Below are 25,654 nucleotides of genomic sequence, written 5' to 3'. Positions count from 1 at the left end.
TCCATCTTGACACTGGATTGCTCAAGCAGCCCAGGCCCAGCACTGCCCATGCCCAGCCCCTCCATTAACTAGAGTAAGGTCAAGGTCACGGCTGACACCCTATTGTTGGCGGGGGGTTCCCTCTCATTATTCCTGTCGGATGACGACGTTCTGCTTTGCTTCCATGCTCCGTCCTTGCTCGTCTGGGGCCTGATTCTTGCGGCGCTTTGCGGCTTGCACGCCATCAAACCCACCTGACGCTCATAAACTCTTTTTTCCCTCTCTTCCATTTCTCTTGGCTACTGCCTTTCTCCTCCTCTCTTATTACCTCAAAAACATCGCATTCTTTTGAGTTTGTGGTTTGCAGCTTTGCTTCTCGCCTGGCTCGTAACAAGACTCACCAAGTCTGAGCCTCCCCGCTGGAACCCCACCTTGTCTAAAGTGTGACGACATACCCTTTTGCAACTCTTTGTCGCAACCCAACAGCCTGTTGAATTGAGTTGGCGCCCTCGAAAGTGCACCAAACTCAGCATCGGTATATACACATCCACAAAAAACCGCACTTTATTACACCAAAATGTCCCGTGTAAGGGCTACCGACTTCGAGGAGAGAGATTACTACCCTGCTCCTCGACGCTCAGCTCCGGAGGGGCTTGATGAAGTCGACTATCGTCGTCGCACCGTTACCATCAGCCCTCCCCCACGAGAGGAATCTCGCACACCCGCCTTTTTGCGAGAAGATGCTCGCCGAACAGAAGCTGGTCCCATGGTCTTGCGTCAGCGTCAAGTAGAGACCATCGACCGACACCGACCCAGAAGTCCCAGCCCAGTTCGCGTTCGAGAGGAACGCATCATTCGAAGACCCCGCAGCATTTCGCCCAGCAGCCATCACTCGCACGACCATGAGCATGAGCGTTCTCGCACCAGAGTTTACGAGCGAGAGCGAGTCAGAGAACCCTCTCAACCACCTCCCAGACGAGCTCCTTCCCCCGCCCGTGTTGTCAGATATGTTGAGCGACCAAAGTCGCCCTCTCCTCCGCCCGCCCCTCCAGTTGAGGAGCGAGAGCGCATTCGCACTCGTATCATTGAGCGCGAGCGGGCTCCTTCACCCCCTCCTGTCCCCAAGCCTTCTCCTCCGCCTCCTCCGCCCCAGACTATCCGCGGACCAATAATCGAACGAGAGGTTATCACCCACTACCGGGATATTGACCATGGTAAGCAAACCAAAGTTCTAACCAAATGATTAAAAACACTAACGGTTGCAGGCATGATCAAAGCTAGACCTCCTACTCCTCCTCCCCAGCCAAAGCCTCAGCCTCGTGCTCCTTCCCGAGTCCGAGAGCGTGAGACAGATATCGACATCTCTTTGTCAAAGAACAGAACCGAAGTAGATGTCACTCGCACATCGCGCACTCGTTCTCAAAGCCAAGAACGACGATCCGACTACCGCGATGACGAACTCGTAGTTCGACGTGAGTCCGAAACAACCCGGCGACGAGCCCATTCAGCTGCTCCTCTGCCGACGCCCAGTGCTGTGGACGAAGAAGGCGACTATCTCACCAGCAAGATCGACTCTCGCGGCCGAATGGGTGAAGCCTGGGGCGGTGCTACCAAGGACTGGACCCTCGTTGATGTTCCTCCAGGCACTGAGCGCATTCGCATGGATGGAGTCGGCGGTGGAAGTACCGAGACAAACTGGACGAGGTACAGTGGTTCCAGGAAGAGCAAGTTCATTCCTGAGAGGGATGGCGCTCCTTCGCCTGCCCCTGCGCCCATGCCAAAGCCCATACTGAAGGACCCGTCACCCGCAGACACTCGTGACCGTGTCAATGTTTCCATTTACGATCGCGAGAGGGAAATTGACATTGAAAGAACACGAGAAACACGTTCTCGACCCGCACCTCCACCGCCAAAGGATATGTGGACTGAGATCACCAAGGACCTCGTTATCCGTGAGGCTATTGAGAGCTCTGGGTATGAATACGAGGAGACCAAGGAGTTCTACTACATCATGGACTATCTCAAATACGTAAGTTGTCCCCCCAAAACGACAAGGACCGAATACTAACATTTGCAGGATGACGTTCTTCGCCTAGTTGACGTCTCCGATGAGATCCGACGATCTCGAAAGCAGCGCGCGAGAGAACTGGAGTATGAGAGAGAATACCAATTCGACTATGAACGCGATAGTCACCGACACAGCCACCCTCGCTGGGACGAGGTAACGGAACGTGAGACGTTTTATGACACGCGCCCACCCCGGGGCTACCTGCGTTAAGTCTGCTTTTTTTTACTGGCGTTCTCATTCATGGCCACCTTTTAAAGGGCAGCAGAGGTTTTCTTTTTGGGTAATGGATACCTTTTTTTCCAAAGCAACTACAGACATGTACTGGTGTCGTGAATGATGATTCATATTGGGCAACTATTGGTTGTACGAATTTACGAAATCAATCATATACAGCGGATGAAACGAGATGAGTTAGTATGGGATTGTATGGATGTATGTAGATGCTTGGTTGATACGCATAATTACGACTTATGACAAGAAATAAATCACGACAAGTTTTTCAATAACGACATTCATATCTTCCCGTGAAGATGCTTAGGCAGAAGTCTTGTGATTGAGGGGCGGCCTGTGACCTCATGTCTTCGGACATCCCGTCCTATCCCTCCCTCAAGGGGCATAGAGTAAACAAGAATGATAAATTTCAACTCTCTTTACTTACGGGAGTTGATTCAGACTAAGTAGTGCCCAGAGGTCCTTCATCGCGAAGCCAAGTTATTCAGGATTTATTCCTTTCCGGCATGCACAAATGCCGGTCGGTGAACGAGTAATCGGTGTTCCAATACAGGTACCTCACTGGGATTTGACCCCTGGACTGAGAGATGCCATTGCCCTGTTATCCTGGCCAAATCGAATATCTGATGTGACCTCGAGTTCCTTGATTCGACCCTGTAAGACTTGTGTTATAGGGCTCTGCGTGTAGGCTTTCAAACGGCTGCCGGACTTCACAGTCTGGCGCTTGTCGCAAACGAGGACAAAGGTCACTTTTTTGGTAGGTGGCTAGGGCTCAGGGAGGAGAAACACTGAATAGAGACTTGATGCCATTATTGTGTTGGCTTATTGCATTGCCCTCCTACGATTAAGCATAAACAAGCATCATCGTACGATGCCTACAACTCAAAGTGAGAGAGCATGTGGTAACGCTGAACATACTTGCATGGCCACCAACAAAAGATTGTAGTGTATTTACTTAAGCTACAGAGTAGAGCGGGACTCTTAGGCAATCATACCTATTGCTTACTGAATAACAAAGGATATTTCTCTAAAAAAAGACTTGCTTATACATAGTAATGCAGTTTGCATACAAAATCACGCTCCACTGGCAATGTGACATTTCTCCAGAGCACAAAGCAGAGGCTGAAAGCCTGACTAATCCCTTCAACAGCGGGCAGAGACCAAAGGAAACCAAGCAAGACAGCCCAAGACTCCATCAGTTCACTCACTTTAGAGCTGTCTATCAGTTGTGCAGTAATGATCCCGTTGCCCAACGAGCCCATTTCCACCCGCGATCTAGGTAGTTGTTTGATTCGCAAGTACCTGCCCGTGGACCTTGTGTTCCCCGATGCTACGAAGGGCACAGATGTTTCCAGACAGGGAGACAGAGGTTGACTACCGAGTCAGCAGCATTGGAACCAGTGTACGTTACAGGAGGAACAAGCCGACTGGCAGAGTACGAAGTATAAAGCAACAGGCAATAAGGCAACCTGGGCTATTGTAGAACGGTTTTGGTTGGGAAAAACAGATATTGTCAGTGCTCTCATGATTAATGGCCGTGTACTAAAGTAGCGGGAGCAGGGCCCAAGCAACGAAATTTCCCCAGACTGGACCCCTGGAAACACATGGAAGATCCAAATCCCACAACGAAGCGAACATCGAACATGAGCCCTAAATCTGACAAGTCAGCTTCGTTTTGATAGCGGCCCAAACTGCATCCGCCGTGGAACTGGGTTATGAATGAGTTACCCAGCGTGGCAAGGCTGGCGGCGTTGGTTGCCATGGAAGAGTGGAACTATTTACTTGTACAAGATCAACACAAACAGAAAGAAAAGAAAAACTAAGGAAAGGAAAGGGGGGTTGGTCAGATTATGTGTGAGCTAAGTGAAGTGACAATTTCAAATATAAAATGAATATCTTTAGCAGGAACTATTCGAAGGGATGGGTTTGTGCTATGCTATGCCTAACTTTAAACTCCCGGCAAAGGTTGGTAGCCAGGGCCCTATTGTCCCTGGATGGCATTTGTTTTGGCTGCCTGGGCTGAAGTACCGCAAGGTTCAAACTTCACATGGAAGCCCTGGAGGGAGATACCTTGCTTGCTCTTGATTGGCACTGTAAAAGAAGCCTGTGTGAATTTCTTCACCGCGGGGCACTGTACATAGGGCGTACAGTGCGACTGTTAACATATCTATAGATTAAGCGAAGTTTTCCCTACCTCCCAGTGTATGTAAGTAATGAAAGCAGGTTTGAATTATGCGTTCATAGTGGAGGCTCTACGCATTGGAACTAACAGCAGTCCAGTACCTAAACCTGAATTAACACAAGCGACAGCGTGCATAAGAAGCTAAGGTCACGGGACCCCAAAGGCAGCCCAGAGTCTCATGTATCGTCTCATAGTAAACAAAACAAAACGAAACCTGCTGCAGATATATTCGCACCAGTCAGGAAAGTACAATGGCTTTTGTCGCAAGGTCCCGGAGTGAAAGAAGGGCATGGCCGTCGGTGTGGAGGGGTCCTATATGCATGCATAGTGGGGAAAGGCATTGGATGTAGGCACAGTAGTCACAGTGAGGCTCAGGGCTGTGACGCATCAGCAGGTAAACTACAGGTGATGAATCACAGCATCCTCAGTCCTGTTCGTCACTATGATTCTCACTCTCATCGATAACTGCAGTCTGTTAGTTAAACACATGCCTGCATCTCTTGTCATTACATTCCCCTGAACATCAAATCAGGCACCAAACGTTGCTGCTTGTTGGTGAAAAATAACCGCCTCTCACAGACCACCTCTGCACAGTGCTATACAGTGTGAAAATAAGTGGCGGTAGCGACTTTGAAGGCAAGAGCGGGCTGCCATCATCAAACCTTTGATCCAAGAGGTTAACTTTTTCCTCCCTGTAACATCAAGCCGTAGAATATCAACACTTCTTTTGTCTAAAGTCAGGACCTTCTCTTCCTTCACCACCGCTTTGCTAGCAATCAAGCATCTCAAAGCCCATCAAATCAAACGAGGCCCCGTTCCATCGGTTTTTGGCCCGCCAAGCTCGTTCGACCCTCATACCCGTTCTTTTCCTCTCCTGGCCTGAGCCCCCCGTCGTGGGAAAAAACCCCCGCCTCTCCGCCTCATCCAGAACAGTTCTCTCTTCCATCTGCCAAACTTATCGACACGTGCGCCTAACCAAAGGCTCTATTTTTTCCTTCTTCTTCTTCATTCTCACACATTTACGCCTTTCTGCGCCTCACTCATTATTCATACCTCCCGAAACCGCATGACGAGCCGTTCTTAAATCTCAAAAATGTCGAGCTCAGAGATAAACCAGGTGCTCGCAAATTCGCTGTCGCCTGGTCAGTATCCCGCGCCCTCCCCGCCGATTGAAACTTGAGCAGTTATCTGCGAGTGAAGTGAACCAATGCTAACTTTGGTTAGATGCGAACCTGCGAAATGCTGCCGAGCAGCAACTTACCCAAGCCGCTGAGAGCAACTTTGTATGGCACCCCTGATCCTCCCTCCGCTCGAATGACGACTGACGATTTACTAGCCCCTATACCTCGCAACCCTCGTACAAGAGTTAGCAAACGACTCTGCCGATGGCTCCATCAGAGCTGCTGCCGGTATCGCCCTCAAGAACGCCTTCACAACCCGAGACTTTGCTCGTCATCAGGAATTGCAAGCAAAATGGCTCCAGCAAACAGACGACGAGACCAAGAACAGGGTCAAAGAGCTTACCCTCCAGACTCTTAACTCTTCCAACACTCAGGCTGGCACTGCCGCCGCCCAGGTCATTTCTTCTATTGCCGCTATCGAGTTACCCCGTGGCCAGTGGAACGATCTGCTACCTTTTCTTGTCAAGAATGTGAGCGAGGGTGCCGACCACCAGAAGCAGTCTTCTTTGACCACTATTGGCTACATCTGCGAGAGCCAAGATGCTGAGCTGCGCGGGGCTTTGGTAACACACTCAAACGCTATTCTGACTGCTGTTGTGCAAGGAGCCCGAAAGGAGGAAACAAACATCGAGGTTCGCCTCGCTGCCATCACCGCCCTTGGTGACTCGCTCGAATTTGTCGGCAACAACTTTAAGCACGAGGGAGAGCGAAACTACATCATGCAGGTCGTCTGCGAGGCCACACAAGCCGACGACTCGAGGATACAACAGGGCGCCTTTGGCTGCCTTAACCGAATCATGGCCCTTTACTACGAGAACATGCGATTCTATATGGAGAAGGCCTTGTTTGGTCTTACCATTCTTGGCATGAAGTCCGATGACGAGGATGTCGCGAAGCTGGCTGTTGAGTTCTGGAGTACCGTTTGCGAAGAGGAGATCTCCATCGAGGATGACAACGCCCAAGTAGAGAGCTCTGACCAGATGCGCCCTTTCTACAACTTTGCCCGCGTTGCTGCCAACGAAGTCGTACCGGTTCTCCTGCTTCTCCTCACCAAGCAGGACGAGGACGCCACCGACGACGAGTACAACCTGTCCCGCGCTGCTTACCAGTGTCTGCAGCTGTACGCACAGGCCGTTGGTGCTACGATCATCACATCCGTCCTTCAGTTTGTGGAGGGCAACCTACGTCACGAAGACTGGCATAACCGAGATGCTGCTGTATCTGCTTTCGGCGCTATCATGGAGGGTCCTGACGAGAAGGTCCTGGACCCTATCGTCAAGCAGGCCCTGCCTATCCTCATTACCATGATGGATGATCAATCCTTGCATGTCAAGGACTCGACTGCATATGCCCTGGGCAGAATCACCGAGGCATGCTCCGAGGCTATCGACCCTCAGGCACAGCTCCCTACTTTGATCGAGTCGCTCTTCAAGGGTCTTCTCAGCAGCGCCAAGATGGCGCCCTCATGCTGTTGGGCCCTTATGAACTTGGCTGAGCGTTTTGCCGGTGATCTCGGCGCTTCTTCTAACGCTATCACCCCCCACTTCAACAATGCCGTCAGCTCTCTGCTGGACGTTACTGCTCGCACAGAAACTGAGACCTCAGTGCGAACCGCTGCTTATGAGGTTCTCAACGTTTTTGTGCAGAACGCTGCTTCCGAAAGCTTACAGCCAGTAGCCTCTCTCTCTGATGTCATCATCAAGAGACTCGAAGAGACTGTTCCTCTTCAGAATCAGGTCGTCAGTGTCGAGGACAAGATCACCCTCGAGGAGATGCAGAACAGCCTGTGCACTGTCCTCCAGGCTATCATCTCTCGCCTTGACAAGGAGATTATTCCTCAGGGTGATCGTATCATGCAAATTCTTCTTCAGATCCTCAACAGCGTCGGTGGCAAGTCTAGCGTTCCTGATGCCGTTTTCGCTACCATCAGCGCTCTTTCCACTGCTATGGAGGAGGATTTCGTCAAGTACATGGATGCCTTTGCCCCATTCCTGTACAACGCCCTCGGAAACCAGGACGAGCCCAGTCTCTGCTCCATGGCTATTGGTCTGGTCAGCGACATTACTCGATCTCTGGGCGAGCGCAGCCAGCCTTACTGCGATAACTTTATGAACTACCTCCTCAACAACCTCAGAGTATGTACCCCCCTATTTGTTTGTCTTGATATATCTAACCAACCGCAGAGTACCACTCTGGCCAACCAATTCAAGCCTGCTATCCTGCAATGCTTTGGCGACATTGCTGGTGCCATCGGTGGTCACTTCGAGACATATTTGTCCGTAGTTGCCCAGGTTCTCGAGCAAGCTACAACTGTTACCGCTTCTCCCGAGGGCCCCTACGAGATGTACGACTATGTCGTCTCCCTTCGTGAGGGTATTATGGATGCCTGGGGCGGAATTATTGGCGCCATGAAGGTCAGCGAGAAGAGTATGTCGTCCTGTCTGTCCGGCATGCAAGCGTTACTGACACATCATAGCACAAGCTCTTCAGCAATACGTCCCTCTCATCTTCAACGCCCTCAGCATTATCGCTAGTGATATGAACCGAAGCGAATCCTTGATGCGGGCTTCCATGGGCGTTATTGGGTAAGCTATTCTGGCCCAGCAATTTGCATGAAGTATGCTAATTCGAGCAGTGACCTTGCTGATGCCTACCCCGACGGCCAACTGGTTGACGCTTTCCGCCAAGACTGGCTCACTGTTATGATCAAGGAGACCAAGACCAACCGGGAATTCCAGCCCCGAACCATCGAGACCGCCCGCTGGGCCCGCGAGCAGGTTAAACGCCAACTGGGTGGCTCTCAGGCCGTCATGGCCAACTGATCTGGCACTCAGACTCTTATCTCAAATCCAAGGCGAGCGATCGCCGCCACAAATAAATGCTCCCTTCCCCCTCCCCAGTCATAGCACGATCCCCACGACCATTGCATGTATATAGACCCCATACGACACTACAGTAATTCAAATACCCCCTTATGACGCTTCACCTGGCATATTCATCGCTACATGATGTATTCATTCCCCTATCATATCACTACACTACACTACACTACACAGTCCATTTTGTTTTATTTATTCAGATGCAATGATGGAATAGAGAAGTCATGTATGCCCTGCGAAGATGAAAAGCGGCGGCGGCCCAAAATTCATGTAGAGGATAGGGAGTCAAGGCGGTCGGTTTATTACTTTTTTTTTGTTCTGCTTTTGCAGCCCTGGTTGTCACGGCCCATGGAGTCTGTCTTGGATTCCCTTTCAAGTGTTAGGGAAGGCTTACGACGGCGTACTCGGACAAACCACCTTTGTGGAACACGGTGGGATTCTTGAGGAGTAGTTTGAAAATTCGGAGTGTGTAGGGGACCCTTAGAGTTGAGCGAAGACACATTGAAACGTAACCTTCGGACTAGAGTATCAAGTGAACTCGTCTGTAGCTGTCGATAGTCAAACAATCGTTGGCTCTCACACAATCCATGAACCCACGGACACTTGCAAGACGATGTGAAATGCCATCTTCCGCTGATGAATCCTAGCTAGACGTAGCAATTACCACAAATGAAACGCAGGCTTTACATTTGAACCTGTTTATCAAGTGTGGTTCTAAATCATGGTGAAATTCACACTTCATATATCGGATCCCATGATAGGTCTTGGCTATGAAATGAACTGACAAGCTATTGAACATTTTTGCCTATTAAGATGAGAAGAGTTCCATTCAAGTGTGAGAAATGATCCCCGTGATTTTCAATTTTATCTGAATTTGAAGTGTAAGGAACATGACTAGATTTGGAATTAGCATACCCTGCTGTAAAAAGTGTGTCAATTTGCTGCCTGGTCTGTCCAACGTGATGGAATGGAAGACTACCACTGTATTGCAACATTTCTTGCAAGCATTGGATCCCAAACAGCGTTAAGACAAATCACTTGTTTTAGCCTTCGAATAAGTTATTTGTTGGTATCCATTCCGGGGATCCGTACGAATAATAGTTCAACTCGTCCAAGAAGCCGTCCAGAGGAGGGTTCAGTGGCCCACTGGTGATATCCATAACTGTTGAGATGCTAGTTGCTAACGGAGCGTTGCCCTGCGATGCCATCGGATAAGCTTGGACAACATTGGGGTCGAAGCCCTCCAGGACCATGTCAAAGTTGGCAATATTATTAGGACTCATGTAAAGCTGAGGCTGAAGCTGAGGTGGAACAAAAGCCTGCTGCTGTGGTATTACCGATAGCGGTGGCTGATGAGGATGGGAATGAATCTGTAGATGCTGTTGGATTTGGGGTTGAGAAAAATGAGAGGCCATAATATGAGTCGTAGATATGGGTACAGAGCTATCGTTTGGAGGTGAAGAGTGCAGAGCGATGGAACTTGAAGCAAGGGAATTGCTTTGTCGAGTGTACAAGGACGAGGTAGGAGACGCGCTAGATGATATCGGCGTGGTCGTAGGAAGGCGAGTCAATGGGTTGTGGGTTGGGTCTCTGCCATCCGCCATTCCATTTTCGCTTTTAAATGAACTGTTAGGATCATGAGAAAAGCGGCTCAAGGCATCCACCCAACGAGAAGCAAGAGGCCAGACCTCTTTGCATTCCTTCAGAATATCCATACTGCGTAGAAACATCTTTTCCCCGTCATACTTGATGTTCTGGACTGGATGAAACGAAGAGAATCAATACCCAGGGTATACCATTTTCGATCAGGTCAACTTACAGTGAGGATAGCGCCAAAGATATATGGAAAATAGGCCGCAGGTGTAGACGCAAAAGGCGGCCATTTGTGCACCGACACTTTCATCTGAAGAGCGACCCGTAAACTGGGCGACGATTTGTTCGTAAAGTCTATGAACATTGTTGAAAAGATCGCATGCTATGTGGTCATAGATCGACGGCCTCTGGCGATATTCGGGTGGTGAAGTCAGGATACTACCGCATATTAGGCCTGGCACTATGTGCTGCTTGTCTAAACTTACTACTCCAAGTATGGGCGACGGAGAATGATATTGCAAAGTCGCGGAATCATTGTGATCCCGAGATATGCCTGGACTGTTAGTGGCTTGGTTTGCTACAGAAGGGGCCGCATACCAGATCCTGTTCTTTGGCCTTGTACTCAGAAAGTCTGTCCATACTCCATTGATGCTTGGGAGGCAAGCTTCTTTCCCACTGATCAAGTTTTTTCGAGACTTTGGCAAACTTGCTCTCTGGGTCCCATGGATAAGAGTATGGGGTATAGTTGACTGCATCCCGTGTGACAACGCCCCAGAATCCGTGCGCTTGAATAAGAGTACCGAAAAGAGACCGGTTTGGATCGTTGACCAGGCTTGGGTCCTTGATAGCACGTGGAGTGCCTTCAAGAGCAGCTCGTGAAGGAGGCTCTCGCCCATTGGCGAAGTCTTCTTCATCACAAGGTAGTAGGGCGTCGATATCCGAAGCAGCGAGAGAGATGGGCGAGGAAGAGCATGAGTGTAGCTGATCCTGACTATGTAACATCCACTGAGCACATTCTATTCAGCTATATCGCCAACGTTTGTTTATTTGGAATGACTTACCAGAGTCCTCCGTGCGGATTCGCGAAGAATGATGGCATTAGGCGTGGGGTTTGAAGTCTCATAAGCATAAGTCTGTTCCAAATGCAGCTTGATTGCAGACGCAATTCGAAGAGCGAGGCCCATGCTCGTCTATTAAGTCAGTAATGAGGCGGGTTGTTCAAGTCTTCCACACGTACATGGCTCTCATCCTTGAGTCCATTCCCTTGTTGTGCGATGCTAAGAAGATAAAAAGCCTGGCAGTTCTCGAGGGTATTTTTTGTCGGAAATATCTCGCCGAGTGCAATTTCTGTCGCCCGTTTCATAAAAAACTCGGATGCCTTGATGCCGGATCCATACCGCCTTGATAGAGGACGACTGAGGCGAGCTGAAATGCTAAGAATACTGACAACGAGAAAGACGCTGACAGACGTGCGATCGTTGAGCAGACGCCGGGGAAATTGTTCTTTAGGAATGAAACCGAGTTGAAAGTAGTGCCGTGTGAACTGGTTTATACCATCAACGATTTCTGGTGGCGGAGGCAGATTTTCCCATCCGTTACTCAGTGTGCCTGGAGCAAGACTCTCACGTTGTAATCCTCCTGGATCCTGTCGAGTTGTCTTGGCAGCCCTTTTGCCAGCAACGCGCGGACGCCGTTTATTTCGATCATAATCTGGGAGGCCTCGTGGCCTGAAGACGCTATTATACAGAAATTCAGACAAAGTTGCAGAAATACGATCTGAGAAGCCTACCATTTCTCAACCCCTGCGTCAAAGCAGGCCTTACAGAGAGGCTGGCTACGATCGCGGACACATTTACTTCTCATTTGCCGGCATCTGTGGCATAGGGTCAGCAAACGAGATCGCAAAAGACACGAGACAGGCTCATCTACCGGGAACAAGCAATTGCAGCTCGTCGCCTGACGACCGGGACGGAGGACTGCATGTTTCCACTCCGGCAAGTGGTGAGATACAAATAAACGATAGCAGTCACTAGAGCTCTAGTAGATACCAATGTGTGCGCCGGAACCTGGTGTTGGTGTTGGTGCTGGTGTAGATGCTGGTGCCGCAACAAGCAAGGTTACAAAAAGGCAATCGAACGACAGAATGCACTGTACTCTAAACGCCAATGGCTGAAGCTGATGCGGAAGCTGATGCCGACGTCGTAGCGTACCAATCGTGGCCAGTATCCTGGTGAAACTGAACCCTTGTGCCTTGTATACTGTGTTAGATTGGATTTAGTGTGAAGAACTTGCTGAAATCGAGACCGAATACCTACTTAGGTAGACCGAGGGAGCGGGAGATTGGCTACAGGGCAAAAAGTATTGTAGACAGCCCAGCCCAGGCCAGGCAAAGTACGCGACGCCGTCCAGCCAACAAAAGGCAATGCGTAGCAGCAGGTGAGCACGAAGCGGTGCGCTTCACTTCCACCCTTCAAAGCAGTACAGATAGGTCGCTTAGGTAGGCAGGAATACTAAGTACAAGCGCAAGCGCTTATGAGCAGAAGAGGAGAAGGTATTAAGGTATGCCTGTGGAGATCGGAGGGTAGGATAGGTAGATCATGTGAGGCGATTGGCTCATAAGACGAGGGTGTTAAGGGTATTAAGCTGCCCGATCAGATTGACCGGGCACAGCTGATCGGCAAGGAAGCGTTGATCTGCAGTTTAGTAGTTGGCACCAGCTCTGTGGCACTCGCGTCGTGGCTTTATAAGTAGTTTGTAGTCCAGCCAGTTCCTCCTTGAGGGCTGCCCAGTACAAGCTGGGCCGAGGAGATCAAAAACAGGCACAAGGAGGAGGCTTAGAACGGCCTCGGTGAACGGGCATCACAACAAAAATGGCCAAGACGAACTGCGTGGGAGCGTCTGGAACTCTGCGTGATGTTGTTTCTATGTTAGCGTTACTTGGCTACGCGAATCTGATGATCAAAAATCCAAAGGAAGACCCGTAGCGCAAAACTCGAAATATGATGTGAACAGTCGGTGAAGATGATAATAGGTGATGAGGCAAGACCCTGGGGATGTTATGGGTGCCTGACTGGCAGGGGCCTCGCCCTCTATATAAGTAATACCTGGTTGTTGAGAATGAGTGAAGAGGAGACATTCTTGCTTGTTTGCTTGCTTGCTTCTGCAGCCGCGCCTAAGAGACCTCGAAGCAGTTACGAGACGAACGGAACGACCGTGATTGGTCAAAGAACGGCAATGCAAGGGCACAGGGATTGGCCGGTTTGACTAGGATAATATTTAGACCACGACCATGGTTGAGCTTTGGGCAATTCGCTCGCTATCTATGAAGCTTGGGATGTGCTTTGACGTAAATCAATACCAAGCCTAGGCACTAGGTATAGAAGCCAAGAGAAGAGCTGAAAAATCTCAAAATTGCTCAAGATATTGTATTGGTCTCGTGTAGTGCGTATCATCCGCCACGAACCTGATCAATTGTTTCTATCTTTTCAACCCCCCACACGCTTTGCTGCTGGAATCCTGTTTGTTATAGGTGAGTGGTACGCAATTTGATACGCAGCAGCCAATAAACCCCCCCCCCGAAGCTCATCCTAGAGCCTTCAAGCACAGTAAAGATGTCTACTCTTCAGTTGACTTCCTTGGCATGGTCTAAGGGACTCACGGTCACTCACCTACCAACTGAATCTCGAAACAAGCCGAGACGAATATAGGATCGCTTTGTATTCTTTATTGGCTGATCGCTGATCCTCTACGTCGATGAGTTCCAAGCACACCAGAGTTGCCACACAACTCCATGCCAAGATTTGCATTGATGAAATCGTCGATTTGCGACTGCGGTACCTAGGGTACATCGGTGATGGGCATTTGATCAAGACACTAGTCCATCTATGCTGACATCGACCTAGCATCGGTTGAGCTTAAGCCTTGCGCGAAGATAACTAATACGTTAGTCTTGTTGCCACAAGAAGACAAGAAGTGAAGCTTTCACAAGATTTCATTTCTTTCCTCAAGATCATGCAGTCCCAGTCAAGTTCCGCGAGCATATCCAATCTTGCCGCGAGTGCCTTGAAATGCTGTCTTGACGGAGCAGCGGATCTATCACAAGCGTGAGCCACACTTGGAGACGAACATGGTGCGACTAGGTATGCAGGTTGACGTCCAGGCATTCTATCTCCCATTAAAGCTGGAACTATCCCTAGTTGAATCCTGATTCCCATCAAGTACCGGACTCGAAACATGATCGGCATGTTCTTCCCCCGGCCAGATCCCGCGGACGATGCCCAACCCTCGGCGCCAGGGTTATATTCGACCCTTTGTAAGAATGGTTCGAACCAAGCATAAACGGATAAGAAGTGCCGATGGTTTTATCCAAAGTCAAGCTGTGATATTTATAACATACAATGTTAAGACGACTCGCTTTGGTCCACTTTGATCGGACAGGTCCTGAAATATAAGCCAGTGTGGGGTGTTTGATTATTTGGCCTTCTTTGATTTGATGACATACGATTAAGGATGGGCAGCGTGGTCAACAAAATGCCATCAGCTTTCAATTCCCAGGCCCTGGCCTTTATAATTGGTGTTACTACATTAGTCCGAATGGGCTGATACCAATCAACGATGGAGGAACCATTCAATCTGATTATAGCAATGTTCGGGTTGTCTCACCCTGGAAAGCGTTTACAAGGGAATAAGCGCGGAGAAGAGCTTTAGGAACACCATCTTGCCTAGCAGCTGTCATCAGGAATCAGTGACATATGAATTGCCGGTTATACAGTTTTGATACCAAACTTGTAGCCGTAGGCGAAAAGACAGACTGCCCGGTAAATGCACGTAGTTGCTTGGAATATCTAAACCTACCTAACTACTACGCACGTAAATGCCGAATATATGCTTTTCGGGGTGGGTTCAGTCTTTTATGACTTCGTAAGCGATCCATACAATTCTTTGTTACTCTTCAGGTAGTCATGACACAGAACTCATCGGCAGGCTCTAAGGTTTGACACAACCCTTGAAATATGATATATCTAAATTATTATTACACAGGCCTGGCAAGAAATACTCCTCTCAAGGCTTAAAAAGTGGCCCAGTATCCCCTGTACTGAGAAAACAATCATTCGTATTAGTAATGTTCGAGGGAGGTAAGTTGGGGTATTAACTTAGACAGATGCTGAGTTCATGAACGAGTCTGCCACACGAAAAGACAAGAAATTTACTGTGATATATGTGATAAGGTCCTTGCCATGATGACTATTGACATGTCGGTCTATAAACAGCCTAAAACATGGCACAATGCCCATCTACTTGTACCCTCTTATATGCCTAGTCCAGGGCTGAAGATGAGTTCCCATTCAGGCAGGAGATCAAGTGGAAAGCTTTTGACGCACGAGCCAGACCAGAAACATTATTTTGAACGAGTTACTCGCGTATCGGGCCGTTTGCTAATATCTAGGGCTGGAGAGAGTCTGAGCTTTAGTATTACGACGTTTATGAGATATCAAGTTTATGGAGGTGGTATCCTCATTGTTTCAACTGAGAACCAAACTCTGCAGAACCCTTTTCCCCCTTTCACAAGCTTCCAAGACATCAGAATTCTAATTGATGCCTAATTAATTACTCCCGTTCTCCGGCTTATGCACATTCCTGTGGCAGGGATGGGGAAATGAGTAAAGTGGCGATACTGAGGCGCCATGCAAACCTTTTGGAGGCGGGCAGCACATCAACAAGTTCTAACTCAGGCTGGCTGGAACGGTATGCGATACATGGCAGTTCTCAAGTTTGTATCTGGAGGCAAACTTGAGCTCATTCTATTAGGTCTGTGACTTTAACAGCATTCTGTTAGACAAACGCTAGTCCGCCTGTACTGAATGCATGTTTTAATGTTATGATAGAAAGTATGTATCTTGAACGTCTGAGGGGAGTGATATTCTGATTTGGGCACTTAAATGCACAGTTCTCGTGATTAACCTTAGGGACGGAAACAGAGAATAACATATCTTTGAGCAAGTTAGGCAGTAGTCAGAAGATAGGCGCCGAATTTGGCGGAAGCCAATGGTGTCTTGAGAGTACTGGCTGAGACTTAAAAGTCCAAGAAGTCGAATGAAAGAATGATTCATCTCATAGGGCATATATTCCCGGAGCAAGAGGACCCGAACAACTGGTAGATGAACGCATGTGACCCGTCTGATATAACAGGCGCTTTTGATCTAGAATGCTGCAATTCTTAACACAGATTTACAATGAGATCGCGTCTTGTCTATTGCACTCATATAGGAACATCGTCCAAACCAGGCTTAGTATCGGATCCAATGTTCCTGCCTCCCTTTGACTACTAATGTTGCCGGAGACGAAGGGAAAGTGGATATCTTAGTGTGCGATCATACCATTTTGTTCTTGTGAACACTGGCAGTGCGATTCGAGATTCATAAACTGGATAAAATACATATACTGGCCACCACTTTGTATTCTAATGTTGCTCCATTCGTCTTTATACTCGCGAAACTCGTGGCTAACTGTATGAAAGTTGCCATACAGTTTGATACAGATATGGCGATCACGAAAGGAACTCGACCTGCTTTGAAGAAGAAACGATTAAGAGCAAATTCATTATATCATGGTAAAAGGCAAGCCTTTGAATCACATTTACTCATTCGAAATACTCACTCCAGGTAATTTACTGAACAATATTGAAGTATGGATGAAAGCAAGCCGTAGCCAATAACATCGTTGGAGTGGAGTCTTGTGAGACCGTGCCGAAAGTGTCCTTTGACACTGTAAAACACTGTACGCGACTCGTTCTTGTTGCCCCTGTCAGTAGGTGTGATCGGTTCTTGTTCAGCTATTTTATGAGGAGGAATGCGTCACAGGTGGAAAGTCTGCTTTCGCATCAAAGACTTTGGTCAGCTGTCTCTAATGGCGAAATCGCACTGGCATATATCTCTATGACTCAGTGGAGAAGCTTTCCAAGATGTATCCAAGTCACAAGCTAAATTTTTCTCCTCACACTTTCATCACCTCATCATCAACCTGCTCCCTTCAGGTATCATCACAACCGTGACTAACCCTGGCCACTCACGAATTGACTTTATTCCAGCAAGTCAAACTAATCAATTGTAATCCACCGAGCTCAGTCACAATGTCTGCTTTGACGGAAATCTCGCTCCCAAGCTTTCAAAAGATTGCTTCGGGCAAAGTGCGCGACCTGTTCGAGCTGCCAGACAAGAACACTCTTCTCTTCGTGGCTTCCGACCGTGTCTCCGCGTACGACGCTGTTCTGAAGAACCCAATCCCTGACAAGGGCAAGATTTTGACCCTCGTCTCGGCTCATTGGTTCCAAGTTTTGACAGAGCGCATTCCTGGTCTCCGCACCCATTTCATCAGTCTCGATATTCCCGAAGGCGTTACTCCCGAAGAAGCAAAGACCATCAAGGACCGTTCGATGGTTGTGAAGAAGCTTTCTGTCATCAAGATCGAATCAATTGTGTACGTCCCCCGTCATAATGCAAAAGTACCACGCGAAACCCTCCCCTGCATATGAAATAGGTCTTCAGTTTCGTGCTCTGTAGGGACGTTTAAGCACTAACAGTCCAACAGACGAGGTTACCTAACAGGCTCAGCTTTCAAGGAGTACAAGCAGAAGGGAACCGTTCATGGCATTACCGTCGAGCCTGGCATGGAAGAAGCCCAAAAGTTCAAGCAGCCTCTCTGGACTCCAAGCACCAAGGCTGACGCTGGAGAACACGACGAGAACATCCACCCAGATGACGCTTGGAAGGAGGTTGGTGATCGTGAGACTGCAGACCGCGTGAAGGAACTCTCCCTCAAGATCTACGAGGAGGCCGCCAAGTACGCCGAAGAGCGAGGCATTCTCTTGGCCGACACCAAGTTTGAATTTGCCAAGGATACGGAAGGAAACATCTACCTCGTCGATGAGGTTCTGACCCCTGACTCTTCTCGATTCTGGCCAGCAGCCGGCTACATGCCTGGCCGCGACCAGGACAGCTTTGACAAGCAATTCATCCGCAACTGGCTCACTAAGGAAGGACTCAAGGGCAAGGAGGGTGTGGAGCTACCCCAGGATATCGTTCAAGCTACAGCAGACCGCTACCGAGAGGCCTTCCTCATGTTGACTGGTAAGAAGTTCGAGGATGCTGTTAGCCAGTAGGTGGCAGATACAAGTGCGTATCAAGATAAGGTATCAAATCATCATCACTCGGACTGAGGTTTGATTTCTAGCGTGATATCAAAGCTACAGTTCCTTATATTCCTATGTGTGCTGGCTGGCTGTATTCTACCTCTAACTTTGAAATTTCTGACACTTGTCTGAATTTGCCCGTCATCAGTTTGATTATCTTTTCCTACTGCCATTCAGGCTAAGATATCGCTTTATGGATTCTAGAATTATTAGCATTGGCACTTGGTCTTTAATGCAATAACCATCAACGTACCTCCGAAGCCCCTCGGTAACTGTTCTTGGATCTTGCGAATATACCATTCGGAACCACCCCTGCTCGATAGAATGCTCCTCGCGAGGGTGCAGAAACACACCCATCTGGTGCAACCTTTTCGCGAGAGCAAATTCTTGATTCGACTCTCCGTCGAAGTCGGATGGAAGGTATGGGGATAGGTCGACCCAGATAAAAAACCCTGCGTTGCTGCCGGGTAAGTACTTGATACCCATGTCACGGAGCTGGGACGTGATATGGCGATGGGCTTGTGCAAGCTTTAGCCGTGAAGAGTCAATAAAAGCTCGACACCACGCTCGATCCTCAAGCATAGCACTTCCGATAGCCAAGCTGGCTCCAGAGGGGTTATTGAATCGCATGGCCGCTTCGATAGCACGGAGGACAGGTTGGCTGCGAGTGATTATGACACCAAGTCGAAGACCAGCCGCACCGAAGTCTTTGCTAAGACCATAAGTGACATGAAGAAGTTCTGGATCTATAATGCCAGTTGGATTAATTGAAAGTATCGAGGTGAAAGGGGCTGCCGGCTCATCTGAGTCGAAAACAGAGCAGGCGTATATCTCATCGCTCAGTAGATGCAGTCTATGTTTCTGGCAGAATTGCATTATACTGACGAGCGTTGACTTATGGTAACAGCGGCCTGGGAATTATTAGGTGATTGGGCGAGGAAAGTACAAACATTTTCTCACCAAGGGGATTATGGGGATTAACGATTAGCACCATCTTGACATCAACCCCGGCCTTGCGGGAACGCAGCAACGCCTCCTCGAACTTTTCGACAATATCATCTTGGAGCGCTTCTTCTATCTTGTTGCCGGAGTACACGACTCTGACTTGAGACATGTTACCGAAATCAAGCTCGAATCGGCCATATATAGGCCTGCTGCTCAATACACCTTCCCCGGGATTCGTGACTCCCCACGCGAGAATATCATGCATTGCGGTAGCCGCACCAACGCACCGAATCATATCAGGAGTTACAGGGCTATAAGGTTGAAAGTATTCATTGAGGTGGGCCGCTAATGCTTTGGGGAAGCGAGAACCCCCTGCATGACTACCTCGGTAGAGGAAATCTTCCTGTGAGATGGTGACCTATGTGCGTGGGTTATAAGCTACTCTGGTTTCCAGAATTGGCAAATGCGCTCCTACGTTCTTGTCTGTGAACTCCTTCAAATCATTTGTCACCAAAGCCTAATATGGTCAGCATTCTGAAGCACTGGCTAAAAGGTTCTCGTACATTTTCAGCTGTGCCAAAGGATATCAAACCATTTGGGTTATGGTCTGCATCATAGTCTCCCCTCGGTGCGAACCTCCATGGAAGATCTAGTCCGCCAACTGCCTCTGTGGCTCGTTGTGATAGAAAACCCATCTTTGAATCGGAGAAGTCAAGGTTTATCAACATGGTGAAGGCTTCACTTGAGAGATGTTGTCTTGCAACAGCGGGGCTGATGAGTCAGCTGCCCAATGCAAGATCTGCAATACTTGCTCAAACTGACTCTTGCTGGCCTTTGGAGGTATTATAAAGTTATATATTTGGTTAATGGTGGGAGGTTGTTGATTGAAACAGGAAGTGATATATTGGCTGTGAGATACGGATAGTTCTTGTATTATCCCCGCTGGCGTTGCCAGCCTAGGCATATTATATACGCATTTCTTAAGATGAAACGCGGTATTGACGAAGAACCTTGATGGGCAGGTAATTGAGCAGAGCTGGTCCACGATCAAATGTACACGCGCTCCAGGTCCTTTGAGGTTCTTTCGAGTGAGCTCGCGTTGTTTGATACCAGAAATGGGTAGATGGTGGATTTGGCATTGTGAACGCCTTGAAGAGCGAGCAAGAGAACTTCTGACCCTGAACTGAGGTGCTGAAAACGCTTATGAAGGCAGTCTAGAAGACTACTCAATCTATCATAAATACATGCCAGACTCTTTGTCATTTAGAATAGAGATTGTAAATTTCCTTGCCTCCTATTTGGCTGACGTCAGGTGTAACGGGCCGGGCCGAGCTATCAACCCGCTGGCCGAAATGCCGCAGCACTGAGCCTCTTGGGTACAGATATATAGCCCTATTCTCTTTTGGAGTGGTAAAGAATCCATCGCTAAAAACTAATGAATTAAATGCCAATAGATGGTCAAATTGGCATATTTCGGTTGAATGTTGGTTTTGGCCCAGTTCTTTCGCGTGTCGCGCTTACCCATGAGACGCGTGCCACTTTTGACGTGTGACAAACTCTAACCAAGTAACTTCTTTCATCGCATCTTGTCTCCTACCTAGACATGACATGACACTTTACACCCCAACATACCTTCGGGATGTTACAACCACAACACGTCATCGAAATTAGTGATGACGATGATGACGACGCGTCTGAAATTGAAGAAACTGACTGGAAGAAGAAGCTGTTCGCGTCCCTGAATGCCATTCAGGCAGAACCTAAACTTGTATGCTTCAGAAGCTACCAGGAGTTCGTCAACCCAGGTCTCAAGATTGGAGGGCAGCAAATAATACCGCTACCTCTAACAGATCACTATGCCGATATCATCAAACAGCTGAGCCACTCGGTTCAGGGTACTGACAACAAGGCCCAGAATGTCTGGGAGCTTGACCGTGCGCAGTTCGACTTGATCAATCCAGCTTGGCCGTCATGTCTGGACAGGATAACACAGGAAATCACCAAGGAGCTGGACATAGAAAATGCCTTGCTGAGTCCCACAAAGTTGACGCTTCAAGGGCTGGGCCCTGTAGCCGAGCAAGACCAGCGTCTTGAGCAATCTGATCACATTGTCGGCCACATTTCCGTTTGTCTGCCGTCTGAGCATCAGGGTGGAGATATTGGTGTATCTCTTGGTGGAAGAAGGACAACTGTATCAACTGCAACTTCATCGGCTCTCGACCTGTCCGCCATCGGTTGGATTTCTCCTGCACACAGTTTGGCCACGGAATTGGTCTCCGGATATCGTCTCACTATTTCGTACATAGTCCATCGGTTCAGCGATGGGCAAAGCACTGTCCCTCCGTCATATGTGGGAAGTGGCCGTGTGGAAGAAGTTCTTCAGATGTGGCAGCGCCGACATTTTAGCACCAAAAAGATACTGTATAAGTTGGACGACAAGGAAGGCACGGGGGTTCTTTCTCTCCAAGAAGCAAAAGGCCGGGACAGGGCGGTTTGTGATACTTTGTCCACTGCTTGTTCAGAAGCTGGGCTTTACATGCTGTTTGCTGAAATCACGCAGGAGGTCACTTATAATACCCTTCGAAAAACTGTGGAAAGTTCAATCAACGGACTCTTCACGCCTGAAGGTCAATTCTTGGCAGAAAACAAAGAGCTTGATGCAGAAAACGAGGTATTGGGCTTTGACGTGGATCGGCAATGGGAGATTGAACCTGCCAGTGATGATGACGAGGGCATGAGTAATGAATATCTCATGGAAGAGCACGACATGACTCGCCGTTGGCACGACCATGCTGTTATTCTGATACCTAAGCAAGGATTGCTGGAGCTGGTGAGACCAGATGGTAGTCCAAACACCTCTCGGCGGCCAGGACTACCTATTCGAGATCAAGAGACCCATCATCCAGGTGTGGCACCTGTTGTTGCGATGGTCGTGGACGACTTGGAGAAGAATCCTGCGGGTGCAATCAAGGTGGCAGAAAACATAATCGACAAGCTTTGCGACCCTGGGAATGATACGCAAGTGCTATGCACATGCATCAACCCCATTGTGAACTGGTGCTTGAGGTCTGGTTATATGCCATTATATACAACAGCTTTCCGGAAAACACCCATAACTGTAGTGCATGTACTTACAGAGTATCTTGCAAGCAAGTATGAAGGCTCAGAAGATTCTATCGATTGGAAAGAATGGTATGTTTCATGCGTCTAAAGCTGTGCATTACCTAACCTCAGTACAGGCTTGACGATATCACAAAGAAGCCCATTGTGGAACTTGGAACATGGTATCGCGACTTTTCGCGTACTATCCTGGCTGTCAGTCCACCTGTATGGAAATCTTTCGATGAATGGTCCGAGACAATAATGGACGAGAAGCTCAACACAGAGCTCAATTGGGAGTATAAAGATCTAGAAATGATTCTTGACTTAATACGGCTCCGTGGCGACAGTACTCAATGGATTGTCAATAGGTTCGTCTATCTTCTTTTGCCCACCGTTACTTACTTAAGTCGATTTGGTGCTCATGCGACGGTTTTAGGCTGCTTCCCAGAGTTGCGTCTGGGCGTCACAGCGAGAGCCATAGCGCACTTTTGATTCAACTTCTATTTCACATTTACCAGTTCAGAAATGAACCACAATTTAAACATGCAAAGAAAATGTTCAAAGGCATTATAAATCACAGCGATGGTGAGCTCAACTTCTCACCCCTTAGGCTTGAGCCTACGGAAGAAGCTTGGTTGGTTGAGACTCCAAGACACGATTTGATCTGCGCCCCTTTCATTCGGCTCATCACTGAGTGTCACGCTATAGGAGCATTCGTAGAAGCTTCTAGGGTAATTGAAGAGACATTTTCTCTCTTTGTGGCGGAGAAAGCGAGGTGGATTCTTGTCAAAGATCCATTCGGCATTATCTTCTGCTTGATCACCCCCCTCATTCGTTTGGCCGCAGACGGCCTGTGGAGGAAAATACCAGCTTTGTTGGATACTCTCGAGCTTCTTGTGCGCAAAATTATCCGCCTTGACTTGCCCAGGCAATCCCAGGCTGGCGGCGGATTGGTTTTCCGAGAGCGAGGTTGTGGGTTCTGTGAGGATTGTGCTGAGCTGGATCGATTCCTGACTTCGCCTCAGAATACTGTCTGGGAATTCAACGCACCAAAGACTCGAAGGTTGCATATCGAACATGCTATTGGGGTAGAAAAGTCGCTCCAAGCCTTAAGGATATTGGATCAGACAACCGGCACGTGTGAGAAGCTCAAAGTGACCAAGACGGCGGTTCAGGCTGAACCTGACTTGCGAAGCTGGATTTACAACTACAATGGCTTAGAGAGAGTTCTTCAACCTCTCCGGGGTGACTTCATGAGGAACGCACTTGGTGAGCAACGATACCGTGAGATCATCTTGCTGGCGGGAGTAAGTCCATACGGACCGCCACTGAACTCCCCTGAAGTAAGAAGGCCACCCACTGCGGACGAATCACAGCCTGTTAAACGACTTTGCACCTCCGAGATGGGCGGCATAGACCAAGGTTTGCCGCACAATCAAAGAGACGGTCAAACAGCAAACCAGACAGAAGCGGGCAACGTTTAGCGCCGCGGACAAACAGGTTCTTGTCATGATTCGTTTCCCACATTTGGTCTTATTAGCAAGATGGTTTGGGTCCCTGCATTCACCTGTGCCTTGTGGCAACTGTTATCCAACGTTGCACACGGATGGCGCAACGGCCATTTCCAGCGGGCAGTCCTACCTGTTCGTCATCCTTGACAAGATACATCAACCCTTCGCAACTCCGCGATATTACCGAAACGTCGACCAAAGACCCAAGTTTGGTCAAAGTGACGAGTTCGACCATACCGTGTCTGCCTATTCAGATGAGAAATATGCCGATGTAGTCGCACGGGCTTGACTCAATCACATCCACCAGTGAAATTGGTACCTTCGATACTTACACTGAATACGCGAATACAGGTCTTGTAATCGAAGGGCATCGTCCTATCCGCTTACCACTGAAAGACGATGATGCGCAGGCAATAAAAAATGTTTGCCAACGGGTGCCGGCAATCTGAACTCCGCAACAGGATGGTCGTCGACACTACGGCACGCAATACATGGAAGCTCGATGCCTCGAAGTTCAATCTCGTGAACAAGAACTGGTTCGAGGACTTTAGCTCAAGGATACTGCGTGATACGGCCAAAGGACTCGGTATGTTCGAACTACGAGCAGATCCTCACAAGCTTTTCCTCTACGAACTCGGATCGTTCTTCCAAGCCCATAGTGATTCGGAAAAGGAACAAGGCATGGTCGGAACTCTTGCTGTCTGTCTTCCCTCGCAACATGAGGGCGGTGACGTTTGCTTGTCCTTTCGATCTCAAAAACGGCGTCTTTAAATAGCCGAAAACTCCGAGTTTGACCTCACAGCCATGTCCTGGTATTCACATGTGACACATGAAGTCGAGCGACGGACATCTGGATATCGACTTGTCCTCACCTACAAACTCTTTGCAACGGGGGAGGATGAACTATCGGCCTGCACTTTCTTCCAACGAACCAAGGGCCTCAACTGCTCTCTCGAAGGTCTCGCACCAGAGACGAGGATTATTTCTTGACAGAAATGGTTTATTAAGATCTTATGAAGAACCGAGATAATCCATACTCAAGACAACATGCTACATCTTTCACGGAGAACGCTTTGTATATCAGCAGGCCATCCCCGCTTAATGGTAGAGCTCCAGGTCTTATCTTGAAGTGTGCTTTGGAGCTCTGGAACACGAAAGATATTTCTAGAATGTTTAAGAAAGAATTTCCGATCGGACGGCGAGGGCATTAGCCGAGGGTTAGTATTTCGTCTCAGAAAGCACTTCGATGGCAAAGAGCAAGCTATCAATTGGAATTTTTGGCAGGGTCGAACTCATTATCGCTTTGCAGTGAAGTTTACGATATTGACATTAGCACAATAGATCCCAAGAACTTATCAAAGACAATATTTTAGCTGATGACTTGGGTTCCATTTGTGCTGTTTTTAAGTCATTGGCGACGCACCCCCTCTACTCGAGAGTTCCCAGGCCTGGGCAGAATCCCATTCGCGAAGAAAAGATACAATATCAGGCTTCGTGGGAGAATGAAAACGCAAATATGGCTCCTATCGAAAACCAAAAGATATGTAATAAATTCCTAGAGCCTCTTATCAAGGTTCTGGAGTCCAATAAGGCGCCTACAATTCCAGCAGTGCAGGATTTTGCGAAAATCGTACTGTATGAAGTACTCCATTATCCGATTAATTCTTAGCCGGACGAACTGGTAGGATAGGCTTGCAAAAGTCCTCCTGTTAGACCTGGAGCAAAACAGAGTGCAAAGACTTCCAATGGCTAGATACTTTCCTTTAGGAACCTGAACAGCAAGAATAGGAATGCT

General features: G+C 48.5%; 7 protein-coding genes across 7 annotated transcripts; 5 read left to right on the top strand and 2 right to left on the bottom strand.

The window, feature by feature from the left end:
• Positions 1–556: 556 nt before the first annotated feature.
• Positions 557–2,257, top strand: FSUBG_4400 (uncharacterized protein; the record flags this gene model as incomplete). The annotated part of the gene is made up of 3 exons (XM_036682386.1): positions 557–1,193; positions 1,245–2,008; positions 2,057–2,257. The coding sequence occupies 3 exons, from the start codon at positions 557–559 to the stop codon at positions 2,255–2,257; spliced, it is 1,602 nt and encodes a 533-aa protein (XP_036540016.1).
• Positions 2,258–5,553: 3,296 nt separating this feature from the next.
• FSUBG_4399 (KAP95) lies at positions 5,554–8,463 on the top strand (the record flags this gene model as incomplete). The annotated part of the gene is made up of 6 exons (XM_036682383.1): positions 5,554–5,602; positions 5,685–5,743; positions 5,797–7,776; positions 7,825–8,068; positions 8,118–8,226; positions 8,277–8,463. The coding sequence occupies 6 exons, from the start codon at positions 5,554–5,556 to the stop codon at positions 8,461–8,463; spliced, it is 2,628 nt and encodes an 875-aa protein (XP_036540015.1).
• A 1,100-nt stretch (positions 8,464–9,563) lies between these two features.
• Positions 9,564–12,095, bottom strand: FSUBG_4398 (general repressor of transcription; the record flags this gene model as incomplete). Its single annotated transcript, XM_036682382.1, has 8 exons — positions 9,564–10,279; positions 10,340–10,551; positions 10,599–10,666; positions 10,711–11,100; positions 11,175–11,303; positions 11,351–11,840; positions 11,903–11,986; positions 12,043–12,095. 8 exons carry the CDS (start codon positions 12,093–12,095, stop codon positions 9,564–9,566), a joined length of 2,142 nt encoding a protein of 713 aa, XP_036540014.1.
• Positions 12,096–17,242: 5,147 nt separating this feature from the next.
• On the top strand, positions 17,243–18,271 carry FSUBG_4397 (phosphoribosylaminoimidazole-succinocarboxamide synthase; the record flags this gene model as incomplete). The annotated part of the gene is made up of 2 exons (XM_036682381.1): positions 17,243–17,589; positions 17,701–18,271. 2 exons carry the CDS (start codon positions 17,243–17,245, stop codon positions 18,269–18,271), a joined length of 918 nt encoding a protein of 305 aa, XP_036540013.1.
• A 208-nt stretch (positions 18,272–18,479) lies between these two features.
• Positions 18,480–19,974, bottom strand: FSUBG_4396 (1-aminocyclopropane-1-carboxylate synthase; the record flags this gene model as incomplete). Its single annotated transcript, XM_036682380.1, has 5 exons — positions 18,480–18,501; positions 18,555–19,212; positions 19,262–19,664; positions 19,722–19,763; positions 19,810–19,974. The coding sequence occupies 5 exons, from the start codon at positions 19,972–19,974 to the stop codon at positions 18,480–18,482; spliced, it is 1,290 nt and encodes a 429-aa protein (XP_036540012.1).
• Positions 19,975–20,885: 911 nt separating this feature from the next.
• On the top strand, positions 20,886–23,832 carry FSUBG_4395 (uncharacterized protein; the record flags this gene model as incomplete). Its single annotated transcript, XM_036682379.1, has 3 exons — positions 20,886–22,438; positions 22,486–22,716; positions 22,929–23,832. The coding sequence occupies 3 exons, from the start codon at positions 20,886–20,888 to the stop codon at positions 23,830–23,832; spliced, it is 2,688 nt and encodes an 895-aa protein (XP_036540011.1).
• A 447-nt stretch (positions 23,833–24,279) lies between these two features.
• On the top strand, positions 24,280–24,630 carry FSUBG_4394 (uncharacterized protein; the record flags this gene model as incomplete). The annotated part of the gene is made up of 1 exon (XM_036682378.1): positions 24,280–24,630. The coding sequence occupies one exon, from the start codon at positions 24,280–24,282 to the stop codon at positions 24,628–24,630; it is 351 nt and encodes a 116-aa protein (XP_036540010.1).
• Between the last annotated feature and the right edge of the window lie 1,024 nt (positions 24,631–25,654).

This window comes from Fusarium subglutinans (assembly GCF_013396075.1).
Source record: "Fusarium subglutinans strain NRRL 66333 chromosome Unknown NRRL66333_c0000040, whole genome shotgun sequence".
Lineage (NCBI taxonomy): Eukaryota > Fungi > Ascomycota > Sordariomycetes > Hypocreales > Nectriaceae > Fusarium > Fusarium subglutinans.
Note: the sequence above shows the minus strand (reverse complement) of the source record. Positions and strands in the feature narration are given on the sequence as shown.